This window comes from Microcaecilia unicolor, chromosome 6, assembly GCF_901765095.1.
Source record: "Microcaecilia unicolor chromosome 6, aMicUni1.1, whole genome shotgun sequence".
NCBI lineage: Eukaryota > Metazoa > Chordata > Amphibia > Gymnophiona > Siphonopidae > Microcaecilia > Microcaecilia unicolor.
In genome coordinates, this window is record NC_044036.1 from 264,874,222 (window position 1) to 264,887,129 (window position 12,908).

The 12,908-nt window shown below is 48.9% G+C and overlaps 1 protein-coding gene across 7 annotated transcripts in view; it reads right to left on the reverse strand.

The window, feature by feature from the left end:
- Positions 1–12,908, reverse strand: part of STRBP (spermatid perinuclear RNA binding protein) — a 482,484-nt gene that overhangs the window by 380,752 nt on the left and 88,824 nt on the right. For all 7 annotated transcript variants that reach the window (XM_030207341.1, XM_030207340.1, XM_030207342.1 and 4 more), the window contains one exon: positions 7,050–7,221. In XM_030207341.1, coding sequence (XP_030063201.1) covers positions 7,050–7,055 — 6 coding nt within the window. In that variant the 5' untranslated portion in view covers positions 7,056–7,221. The remainder of the gene's footprint in view (positions 1–7,049; positions 7,222–12,908) is intronic.

Genomic DNA, 12,908 nt, shown 5'->3' on the forward strand with positions numbered 1-12,908 from the left:
CTCAGCAACAGATGAATCCAGGAACTGGTGGGATGTATCAAAGCAATCCCCTAATTAGGGTGGGAAGCCATCGCCCCAAAAAGCACATCCTCCCACGCTGAAACATCAAATCTGTGGTGCTTAATAAAAGAATGGTGAGAAGCCCAAGTGGCCGCTCGACAGATGTCGTTCAGAGAAAGGACCCCTGTTTCCGCCCAAGAAGTAGTCTGAGCGCGAGTCGAATGGGCACGCAAACCGTCAGGAGGAATCTGACCTTTCAGAAGGTAAGCCAAAAGAACGGCTTCTTTAAGCCACCGAGCAATGGTTGCTTTGGAAGCAGGTAAACCCCGTCTAGGGCCTGAAAAAAGGACAAAAAGATGATCTGAACACTGAAAGTCATTCGTCATCTGAAGATAGCGGACAAGGGAGCGGCAAACATCCAACCGTCTTAGAAGAGAAAATTTCTGCAGAAAATCCGATCTCCGGAAGGAAAATTGGCTGATTGAACTGAAAAGCCGACACGACTTTTACAATCTCCCCAGACCCCTCCAAGTCAGGCACGACCTTGGAGCATCGAGCTATGCAACCGCCCGCTGTGGAACGGTGAGAGCTGCAACGGGAACACTATTTGACACTTTCCGCCGCCATAGCACGGTCCGCCGCCCCCCCCCCCCCCCCCGAGCCGAAGCGAAACACCTCCAAAACAAAACAAAAAAAATCGCTTGTCGAAGCAGAGAACTGCTTCAAGCGGCAACGACTCTCAAAAGGAGCTTACTGTACTCCAGCTCCCTACAGTCTGACAGCTGCTCAGAAAACCAGACGAGCCCGTCTGCTTTTTTTTTTTTTAAGCTGGCTGTAAGCTGCAGAGCTGTGAGGAGAAACTTTTTTTTTTTTGCAGCACAGGGAGCTAAGAGAGCAGAGGAGACAGGGTAGGACAGGGACTTGCGAAACAAGTATGTCTCTAAGGTGGGCACCGTTCAGCCACACGCCCCCAAGCTCAACTGGCAGACTAGCCCAGGAGCCTCCTCAAGTAGAATCCAGGAGCCGGGAGGAATCCGTCCACAACCTGCTGGAGAAAGAGATATACTGAGGTGATAGGGAGCTGGGCGTCCAGGGTCACTGCTATCTCTTCAGTGTCTCTATTTCCACCTGCTGGTAGGCGGATACAACCCACCAGTCCCTGGATTCATCTGCTGCTGAGGCTAAGGAAAGTAGGTTGCTTAAGGTGTCTATAGCAAGCAATATGGTAGAAAATGGATATAAGATGCTATATATGTGGTATCTCACCCCAGAACACCTACATAAAATTTATCCCTTCTCTTCTGATCAATGTTAGCGTAACTGTGGACTGCAAGGGACTTTCATACATATTTGAAGGAACTGCTCGAAGGTGCAGATCTTTTGGACAATGGTTTTTGCTCTCCTCCAAGATATCTTAGGTATATCGACTCCAGCCAGCATGGGTTGTGGACTTCTGCATATTAAGGCTGTGGACTTGCCGAGGAAATACTGTAAGCTGACTTTTAATATTATGACAGCAGCCCGCCTAGCCTTAGCAGCTCTGTGGAAACAATCCCAGATACCTACGTGTTACTATCTAATAGCCAAGGTGGACTTTGTGTGTCGGATGAATAAGCTGACTGCACTGTGTAAAAGCAAAATGTTATCTTTCATATGTACTAGGGATCCTTTTGTACAATGGAGAGCTGGACTGTCTGTATAAGAACATCTGGTTTAAGTCCTCTTAGTCTCTCACGGCACTTCTCTTGGGGGTAGGGGTAGAAGTTGAAGGGGTTCAGTTTAGGGGTGAGGAGGTTATTTGGGAGGGTATAGGAAATGGGAAAATTAGGTTCTTACCTTGGTAATTTTCTTTCCTTTAGTCACCGCAGATGAATCCATTACGAATGGGTTGTGTCCACCTACCAGCAGGGGGAGATAGAGAACACTGAAAACCATAGTGCCTCTAGGACGGCTAGCTCCATTTGCCTCTCAGTATTTTGAAGCTTCCAAAGCAGTGTTAAACCGCAAAGTAGCATAACATGAACTTTCCTCACACCGAACGAATGCCCAGAACAGGAGCAATAACACAAAGGAGGGACGAATTCAACCTCCTCTAGTAGAACAGAAATCCTGAAGACTGTTTTCCAACTTCTCCCAATGAGGGAACATGTCTGCAGGAAAAACTGAACACAAAACAAAGTCAATCAGGGAGGGATCATGGATTCATCTGCTGTAACTAAAGGAAAGAAAATTACCAAGGTAAGAACCTAATTTTCCCTTCCTTGTCATCAGCAGCAGATGAATCCATTACGAATGGGATATATCAAAGCAATCCCTAGATAGGGTGGGAACAAGCCACACCACTCGCAAGCACTTGTGCTCCAAAAAGCGCATCCCTCCTGGCAACCAACAGGTGCAACTGCCCAAAAGATTCTGGAAACTCATCAAAGGAGGGCAAGAAAATAGGCTGGTTTAGGTGAAACGCTGAAACCACCTTAGGCATGAAGGAAGGCATGGTCCGAACCGTGACCCCGGACTCTGAGAATTGCAGAAATGGGTTTCTACAGGACAGCGCCTAGAGCTCTGACACCCGTCTCGACGAAGTAATGACCACAAGAAAAACGGCCTTTAGTGTCAAATCTTTCTCCGATGCTCACCGAAGCGGCTCAAAAGGAGAAGCCTGCAGGGCCTTCAAAACTAGCCCCAGGTTCCAAGCTGGACAGGGTGCTCGCACAGAAGGCTGGAGCCGAAGCACCCCACTAAGAAACCGTGCCACATCTGGATGAGCAGCTAAAGACACGCCTTCAACCTTACCACGAAGGGAGGCCAACGCTGCCACTTGCACCCGCATGGAATTATAGGCCAAGCCTATTTGTACACCATCCTGCAAAAAGTCCAGAATCGGCGAGACAGGAGCCCGCATGGGTGTGATCGCTTTTGAAGCACACCAAGATTCAAACTGGCGCCAAATCCTGGCATAAGTCACGGAAGTGGAATGCTTGCGGGCCTGCAGAAGAGTGGAAATGACTGTGTTTGAATAGCCTTTGTCCCTCAATTGCGCCCTCTCAATCGCCATGCCATAAGACCAAAGCGGCAGGCGTCCTCCATGGCTACCAGGCCCTGTGACAACAGGTTCGGTACCAGAGGTAAAGGAAGGGGAGCATCCACTAGCATCTGTCGGAGGTCCACATACCAAGGCCTCCTGGGCCAATCCGGGGCGATGAGGACCACTTCTCCTGGCTGCATCCGAATCCACAGGAGCACGCGCCCTATCAAGGGCCACGGAGGGAACACATATAGTAGGCCCGGAGGCCAGGGCTGAGTCAAGGCATCCAACCCTGCCGAGCAAGGATCTCTCCGTCTGCTGAAGAAGCACGGGACTTTGGCATTTGAACTTGTCGCCATAAGATCCATCACGGGCTTGCCCCATTTGGCACATATCTGCAGGAATACTTCGTCTGCTAGTTCCCATTCTGCTGGATCGATCTGATGCCTGCTTAGATAATCGGCTTGCACGTTGCTCTGACCTGCAATGTGAGCTGCCGACAGAAACTGAAGATGCAGCTTTGCCCAGTGGCAAATTTGTTCGGCCTGCGCGGCTAGAGCTCTGCACTGAGTGCCGCCTTGTCGATTTATGTAGGCCACTGCTGTCGTGTTGTCCGACATCACTCTGACAGCCAATCCTTCCAGGGTCACCTGAAAGGCCAGAAGCGCCTGAAACACCGCTTTCAACTCCAGGCGGTTGATGGACCACTCCGACTCCTCGGGTGTCCATAGACCCTGGGCATGCTTCCCCTTGCAATGTGCGCCCCAGCCCTTCAGGCTGGCATCTGTCACTACTAGACACCAATCGGGGAGCGCCAGCGGCATTCTTTGCCGCAGCATGATGTCTGAGAGCCAACACTCCATGCTGAGTCGGGCCGCAGGGAGCCAAGAAAGTCTGCATTGATAATCCTGAGAAACTGGAGACCATCTTTGAAGTAAGGAATACTGTAGAGGTCTCAGGTGCGCTCTCGCCCAGGGCACCACTTCCAATATGGCTGTCATCGATCCCAGCAGCTGGACAATGTCCCAAGCTCACGGGCGTGCATCCTCAGGAGCAGACGGACCTGATTCTGAAGCTTGCACCGCGTTAGCTCGGGTAGGTATACATAGCCCGAGTCTGTGTCGAACCTGGCCCCCAAATATTCTAGAGATTGCGAGGGGGTCGGGTGACTTTTGGCCATATTGACGACCCAGCCTAGAGACTGAAGTACTGAGACCACTCTGGGTGTAGCTTGATAGCTCTCTGTTACAGAGTCTACTCTGATGAGCCAGTCGTCTAGGTATGGGTGAACCCTGATACCCTCTTGCCTGAGCAAAGCAGCTACTACCACCATTACCTTCGAAAAGGTTCGGGGAGCTGTGGCGAGGCCAAAAGGCAAGGCCAGGAACTTGAAATGTTTTCCCAACACCGCAAACCTCAGAAACGTCTGGTGCGGGGGCCAAATTGGTATGTGCAAGTAAGCTTCTTTCAGGTCTAGAGACGTGAGAAACTCTCCTGGCTATTCAGCAGCAATGACGGAGCGCAGGGTCCCTCGGGGTCAGCCCGCCTGAGCGGAAATAAGCTCTTGGATGGAGTCATGCAAAGGAAAGGCTCGAGCAGGCTTTTTGGTACTAGCCATCCTAGGATTCACAGAGGAGGCCGTGCCACTGTCAGGCTCTGTAGGACATCTGAAATAAGCGCTGGCAGCTCATCACGGTGGAAAATCCTCACCTGACTCTGGCTCCTCAGACCACGAAGGCCTGCCAGAACTCTCCGAATCCTCACAGCCCAACCACGGGGGGAGGGGGGGGGGGGGAAGGAGGTGCACCACAATCTGAAGGGGAATTAGCCCTTCTACGCTTTTCTTTATGCCAATTATCAGGGAAAATAGCCTCAGCGGGCAGTCCCAGGCCAGAATCCACCGGGGGGACAATAGAAGGGGCCTTAGACGACCCTTTAGGGAGAGCTCTTTTCAGCATGTATGCTTTATGCAATAATAACACAAAATCAGGGGAGAAAAACTCGCCCTGGGCACCCAGATCCCGTCCGGGGCTAGCTGTTCCCTGAATAGCCTCAATTCAAGGTCCCCCCCCCCCCCCCCCCCCGGGCTCTCCGTCTGTACGGAGGCCGCGCCATGCTGAGAATTCAAAATGGCATCCACTGCCAGCTCTGAGCAGGAAGAATCATCGCTCGCCATGCTCAGGCCGACTCTTACACCTGTATAGCACGATTTATAGAGCCCCGCTGCTGATTTGCGCTTGCCACACCGGGAACAGCGCTTTACATTCTCTGCAGCCATCGCCAAAAACGGCGGGAAAATTCAAAATGGCGGTTTCGCGCCAAAAACGCCCCGATCGCGGGCCCACCCCGGAGGAGTTAGAAAACACTCTTATCTCACCGGACCGAGAATCGCAGCTCTGGTCCCATAGAAGAATCAAAGGAAAACCTCTGTTCCATTTTTTTTTTTTTTAACGCTGTGAGGAAAGCAGAGGTAATAAGAACTCCGGAGGCTCAGATGAGTGGGAAAGGCAGGGAAAGGCGAACCAATGTGCCTGCATCCACTGAGTGGGAAAGGACAAGGAAAAGCAAGCTAACAAGTCCACATCCACGGGGGCATGGGTAAGGCAGGGAAAGGGCTAACCTATGTGTCTTCAAAGTGAAGCTGCTATAGCCTCTAACACCCCGGCTAACAACTGGCAAGCCAGGAGCCACCCCCAGGCAGATTTTTGATGGAGCTCGAAGAAGCTGCAGCCACCCTGCTTGGGGAGATAGAGAATACTGAAGAGGCAGTGGAGCTGGCTGGCCATGAGGCACTGTGAAAAGTTGAGTGCTCTCTATCTTTCCCTGCTGGTTGATGGACACAACCCATACGTAATGGCTTCATCTGCTTGATGACAAGGAAGGAGTTAATTTTGCTATCGATACGTTTGTCTTTTCTTTTAGCATAATGCCAAAGAGTTATGGTATGAAGTGTTCTTTGATCAGCAAGATGTACTGATTGAAATTTATGTGCTTTATTCAGCATTTGACTGTATTTGTGTTTTCTATACTCAATAAAATTAAAAAAAAAATCACCAGTCATCCCTGAATGTTTTTTTTTAACTAATGAAACATGATATCAAAATATAATAGGTAACTATCGGCCAATACTCAGGAAATAAATCCACATCCCTCTCTTGATTGTGAGATATGTGACAGAAAGACAGCATAAATCCTGCGATTACTGCTTAACAAACAAACGGGACACATACCTAATTTATTTCTTACAGTTAAACCACAGTGGTGATATTTCTGGTTGCCACCACATAGGTATGTGTCCCGTTTGTTTGTTAAGCAGTAATCACAGGATTTATGCTGTCTTCCTGTCACATATGTCACAATCTTTTGTCCCAATTTTAAAGTGCCTTGCATTTTGATTTAGAAAGGTGAACAAATATAAAATTCAAATTGTACATGTGGAAGAGGCAGCTGTGAATTAATATTTTTAACTGGTTTTCTCTTACAATTTAAAAACTTTAAATTGCAATGTTAGAATTGTACAAAACCCTTTTTGTTTTTAACTTACTAATATATAATTGTTAATATAGTGAGCCAACACTTTTTCCATCATGATTTATACTCTAATGTATATACATACAGACAAAAGTATGTTCACATTAATAGTTTGGTAAACAATAGGCTTTAAATGAAACAAAATGTTAAAATAACCTCAGGGAAAAGAAGTGCCATATTTTTGTTATGCAAACCACAGTTCAAGGTCACCCTGCAGACAGCAACAGCTTATTAATGCTGGTTTAAGTAGAAAATGTTCTTTTATGAACATCCTCTCATTTGTATTTAATAATTCATGTGCTGCAGACTCACAAGGCTCCATTCTGTGGTTTTAAGGCCTCTGTAATAAATCAAATTCCATTCACTTTACTTACACTGTAGAGTGCTATCAAGCAAGTATTACATCACATAAAGATTCTCTGAAATCTTACTCCTTGCATTCACAACATTAAACATGAGGTTCAGAATGTGGGAATGCAGGAAAATTACCTACCATCATGTGCTACAGAAATTCAGCTTCTTTTTGTCTTGTTCTTCCCTTTTTCTTATAGTCGTCTTTACGCACTGTTTTGTGTGACAGAATCTCTTCATAAGCTCCTGATCACCAGACAACCCCAATGTTCATACAGCTGAGCAGGTTCTTAGAGTTATTTCTTTTAATACACCTGCAACAGACAAAGAGAACAGTCTTAAACAAAACCCTTCCTGATTGTTACTTGAACTCTGTCCTAATCAGAGCAGCAGCTGCTCAGCAGAGGGGAAGTCATCAAATCAATTCAGTGGGAAGAAAAAAAAAAAAAAAAAAAAAAGAGGCAGGTGACTGTACTCAAAACAACTTCTTGCAATATTCATTCAATAAACTTAACTAGGCTATCAACCAACCCCCGTTCCCCCCAACTAGTTACATCTTGGGTTAGATTTTATAAAAAACACATTTACACCAATCATAAATATGTTATTTTGTCATGAATATTGAAGTCAATGGATTAACTCCAACAAAGGAAGACCTCTAGTGATTTTTGTTTTGGTAGATAATGTTACTGTAAATGATCACTGTAATCACAAGAGGCAGCTGTGATTTTGTGAACAGTATCAATTTTAGTAATGTCTTCCTAATACATCACTTGCACCTCATTTCACAATATTAATTTAGTAGAGAAGACTGGGCTTCTAATATCACTGTAAAAATTTGTATGGAGCTGCAGTAATATTATAAGAACGTGGCATGCCTGTATAACATCAGAAACTCAATTCAAACTAGGCCATCATTGTCCTACCCTCTCCCGAGGGCACACCTAGCTAGCTGTGTCTTTTAAAGATTGCCATAATGAATGTGTGTGAAAGATTTGCATACTTTGGTTCTCACTCTCTGTCAGGCATGGCTATGAGAGTTTAATGGAATATTTTCATAATGCTATTAAAATTAATCCAGTCCCAACGGCCAGAAGGAGGGAGTCTAGAATGAAATTCACTATTAGGATACTTACATAAAAAGCAGCAAGCAAAGCACAATTATCATAAAATTATACACTTACTAATTTTACGGCCCTTTTTTAATAAAGCGGTGGTACCTGTACCACTGCTTTGCCGTTCACAATTTTGGCACTGCCATCGGGCAACTGCAGGAGCCCAGCAGTAGTGCCTGCCCCCATCACGTGCCATTTCCAGCACTTAAAAAAGAGAAAATTAGGTTCTTACCATGATAATTTTCTTTCCTTTAGTCATAGAAGATGAAGCCATTACGTAAGGATTGTGTCCATCAACCAGCATGGGGGAGATAGAGAGCACTCAACTTATCTCAGTGCCTCATGGCCAGCTAGCTCCACTGCCTCTTCAGTATTTGAAGCTTCCAAAGCAGTATGGCAAACCGCAATGGGAATAACATGAACTTTCCTCACAGCGAACGATTGCCCCTTAACAAGGGCATGAACTCAAAAAAGGAGGGAATGAACTCATCCTCCTGGAGGGAATAAACTCGTCCTTCACTTTGTATAAACGGAGGGAATACCTGCATCCTCCTGGAGGGAATAAACTCATCCTCCCAAAATATGAACTGGAGGGAATGAACTCATCCTCCTATAACTGTAACAAGAATCCTGAAGACTGTTTTCCGACTCCCCAAGGAATATAACTTCAGGAAACAAGAACAGCACCTAAAATCAGAATCACTGCAATACAGACAATCATACAGGGAGGGCTCATGGCTTCATCTGCTATGAGCAAAGGAAAGAAAATTATCATGGTAAGAATCTAATTTTCCCTTCCTTGTCATCAAGCAGATGAAGCCATTACGTATGGGATGTAACAAAGCAATCCCTAAATAGGGTGGGAACAAGCCACACCACGCGCTAGCACCTGTGCTCCAAAACGCACATCCCTCCTGGCAGCCACATCCAGCCTGTAATGTCTGGCGAAAGAGAGCTTAGAAGCCCATGTTGCAGCACTGCAAATCTCATGAAGAAATAGTGCTCCAGTTTCCGCCCAGAAAGAGGAAATCGCTCTTGTGGAATGTGCCTTAAAGGCTTCAGGCGGAGCCCGGCCAGACTGCAGATATGCTGAAAAGATAGCTTCTTTGAGCCAATGGGCAATAGTGGCTTTAGACGCTGAAAACCCTTTGTGAGGACCTGAAAACAGCACAAAAAGATGATCAGAGGTCCTGAAAGAATTTGTAATTCGCTGATACTGCAACAGAGTCCTGCACACATCCAAAAGGTGCAACTGCCCAAATGAACCTGGAAACTCCTCCTCAACAAAGGAGGGAAGAAAAACAGGCTGGTTTAGGCGAAACGCTGAAACCACCTTAGGCATGAAGGAAGGCACGGTCCGAACCGTGACCCCTGACTCTGAAAATTGCAGAAAAGGGTCTCTACAGGACAGCACCTGGAGCTCTGACACCCGTCTCGCCGAGGTAATGGCCACTAAAAAGACGGCCTTCAGTGTCAAATCTTTCTCTGAAGCACGCCGAAGCGGTTCAAAGGGAGCCCCCTGAAGGGCCTTCAATACTAACCCCAGGTTCCAAGCTGGACAAGGTGCCCACACGGGAACACGGAGCTGAAGCACCCCTCTAAGAAACCGTGCCAAATCTGGATGAGCCGCTAAGGACACGCCTTCAACCTTGCCATGCAGGGAGGCCAATGCTGCCACTTGCACGCCCAGGGAATTATAGGCCAAGCCTTTGTGTACACTATCCTGCAAAAAGTCCAGAATCAGCGAGACAGGAGCCTGCAACGGAGAAAGCGCTCTTCAAGCACACCAGACTTCAAACTGGCGCCAAATCCTGGCATAAGTCACGGAAGTGGAGCGCTTACGGGCCTGCAGGAGTGTGGAAATTACCTTATTTGAGTAGCCTTTATCTCTCAATTGCGCCCTCTCAATCGCCATGCCATAAGACCAAAAAGGCAGGCGTCCTCCATGGCCACCAGACCCTGTGATAACAGGTGCGGAACCAGAGGTAACAGAAAGGGAGCCTCCAACAGCATCTGTCAGAGGTCCGCATACCAAGGCCTCCTAGGCCAATCCGGGGCGATGAGCACCACTTCTCCTGGCTGCAGCCGAATCCGCAGGAGCACTCGCCCTATCAAGGGCCACGGAGGGAAGACATACAGTTGGGCCAGGGTTGAGCCAAGGCATCCAACCCGGCAGAGCGAGGATCCCTCCGTCTGCTGAAGAAGCACGAGACTTTGGCATTGGAACTGGTCGCCATAAGATCCATCACTGGCTTGCCCCATTTGGCACATATCTGCAGGAATACATCGTCTGCTAGTTCCCACTCCGCTGGATCGATCTGATGCCTGCTTAGATAGTCGGCTTGCACGTTGCTCTGACCTGCAATGTGAGCTGCTGACAGGGACTGTAGATGCAGCTCGGCCCAGTGGCAAATTTGTTCGGCCTGCGCGGCTAGAGCTTTGCACTGTGCCACCTTGTCGATTTATGTAGGCCACTGCTGTCGTGTTGTCCGACATCACTCGGACAGCCAATCCTTCCAGGGTCACTTGAAAGGCCAGAAGAGCCTGAAACACCGCTTTCAACTCCAGGCGGTTGATAGACCACTCGGACTCGTCAGACGTCCACAGACCCTGGGCATGCTTCCCCTGGCAATGTGCGCCCAGCCCTTCAGGCTGGCATCTATCACCACTAGGCACCAATCGGGGAGTGCCAGCGGCATTCCCCGCCGCAACATGCTGTCCGAGAGCCACCACTCCATACTGAGGCGGGCCGCAGGGAGCCAAGAAAGTCTGCACTGATAATCCTGAGATACTGGAGACCACCGTTGAAGTAGAGAATACTGTAGAGGTCTCAGGTGAGCTCTCGCCCATGGCACCACTTCCAAGGGGGCCATCATCGATCCCAACAGCTGGACAATGTCCCAAGCTCGCGGGCGGTGCATCCTCAGGAGCAGACGGACCTGATTCTGAAGCTTGCACCACCTTTGTTCGGGCAGAAACACATAGACCGAGGCTGTGTCTAACCTGGCCCCCAAATATTCTAGAGATTGTGAGGGGGTCAGGTAACTTTTGGTCATATTGATGACCCAGCCCAGAGATTGAAGGACTGAAACCACTCTGGCTGTAGCTAGATGACTCTTTTTCTGAGTCTGCTCTGAGAAAGGCATCTACTACCACCATTACCTTGGAGAAGGTTCGGGAAGCTGTGGCAAGGCCAAAAGGCAAGGCCCAAAAATGGAAATGTTTTCCCAACACCGCAAAAACTTCTGGTGCGGGGGCCAAATTGGAATGTGCAAGTAAGCTTCTTTCAGGTCCAGAGACGTGAGAAACTCTCCTGGCTGTACCGCTGCAATGACGGAGCGCAGGGTTTCCATGTGAAAATGCCATACTCTTAAGGACTTGTTTAGCTCTTTTAAGTCCAGGATCGGGTGAAAAGACCCGCCTTTTCGTGGCACCACAAAGTAAATGGAGTAGCGGCCTAGACCTTGTTCGGCAGGAGGCACCGGGGTCACAGCCCCTATCTGGCATAGACTGTGCAGAGTCTCCTCTACCGCCGCCCGTTTGGCGGCAGAACCGCATCGGGACTCCACAAACACGTCTCTCACTGGGGCATCGAATTCTATTCGGTATCCGTCTCTGATCAGGTCCAAGACCCACTGATCTGCGGAGATTTTGGCCCACTCCTCGAAAAAGAGGGAAAGTCTTCCTCCGATGACAGGAAACGAGGAGGGGGCCGGCGCACCATCATTGAGAGAGTCGCACCTTTACTACAGGCCTTGAACCGGCAGCTGCGGAACGTTTGTCCGAGTGAAAGGAGTTTCTCTGCTGAAAGCGGGCACGTGAAGTGAACCCAGCAGCACGCCCCGGGCGGTACCTTCTAGCTTCACGGAAGCGAGGTCTGTAAGAGGAGCGGACCGCTCGACCCTTAGAGGAAGGCTTCGGCCTATCTTCGGGCAAGCGCTGAGGTTTGGAATCCCCCAGGCCTTTAACAATGTTTTCCAGCTCCTCACCAAACAGGAGAAGGCATTGAAAGGGCAACTTCACCAACCTTTGCTTAGAGGCCATGTCCGCCGCCCAATGTCGTAGCCAAAGAGTGCGGCGAGCCGCCACTGCTACAGCCATTTGCTTAGCCGAAGCTCTGACCACATCATAAAGGGCGTCAGCCAAAAAGGACAAGGCCGACTCCATCCGCGGAGCCACTTTAGATAAGGTCTCCACTCTATCACCGGGCTGTTCCACTGCCTGCTGTAACCAAGCCAGGCAGGCTCTAGCAGCATAACAACTGCATGCAGACGCTCGAACAGTGAGACCTGCCAAATCAAAGGACCGCTTCAGAGCTGAATCAAGCCTGCGGTCTTAAATATCCTTCAGGGCAACACCTCCTTCAACAGGCAGGGTAGTTCTCTTTGTCACAGCCGTGACCAGGGCATCCACTTTAGGCATTGCAAAGCGAGCCAAATGTTCCTCACTCAGAGGGTATAACTGCCCCATAGCCTTGGCAACCTTCAAAGGTCCCTCGGGGTCAGCCCATTGAGCCGAAATAAGCTCTTTCATGGAGTCATGCAAAGAAAAGGCTCGAGCAGGCTTTTTGGTACTAGCCATCCTTGGATTAGCCGAGGAGGCTGTGCCACTCCCAGGATCTTCAATCGAGAGGGCTTGTAAGGCATCTGAAATAAGCGCTGGCAGCTCCTCGCGGTGGAAAATCCTCACCGCAGACTGATCATCAAGCTCCTGTGGCAATTCTGCACCCGACTCTGGCTCCTCAGCCCAAGAAGTTCTGCCAGACCCCTCAGAATCCTCATTGCCCGACCACGGGGGGGGGGGGAGCGCCACACTCAGAAGGGGAATTAGTCCTTCTGTGTTTATCGGGAGGATAAGAAACAGACAAAGCCAACTCCAAAAGGCCA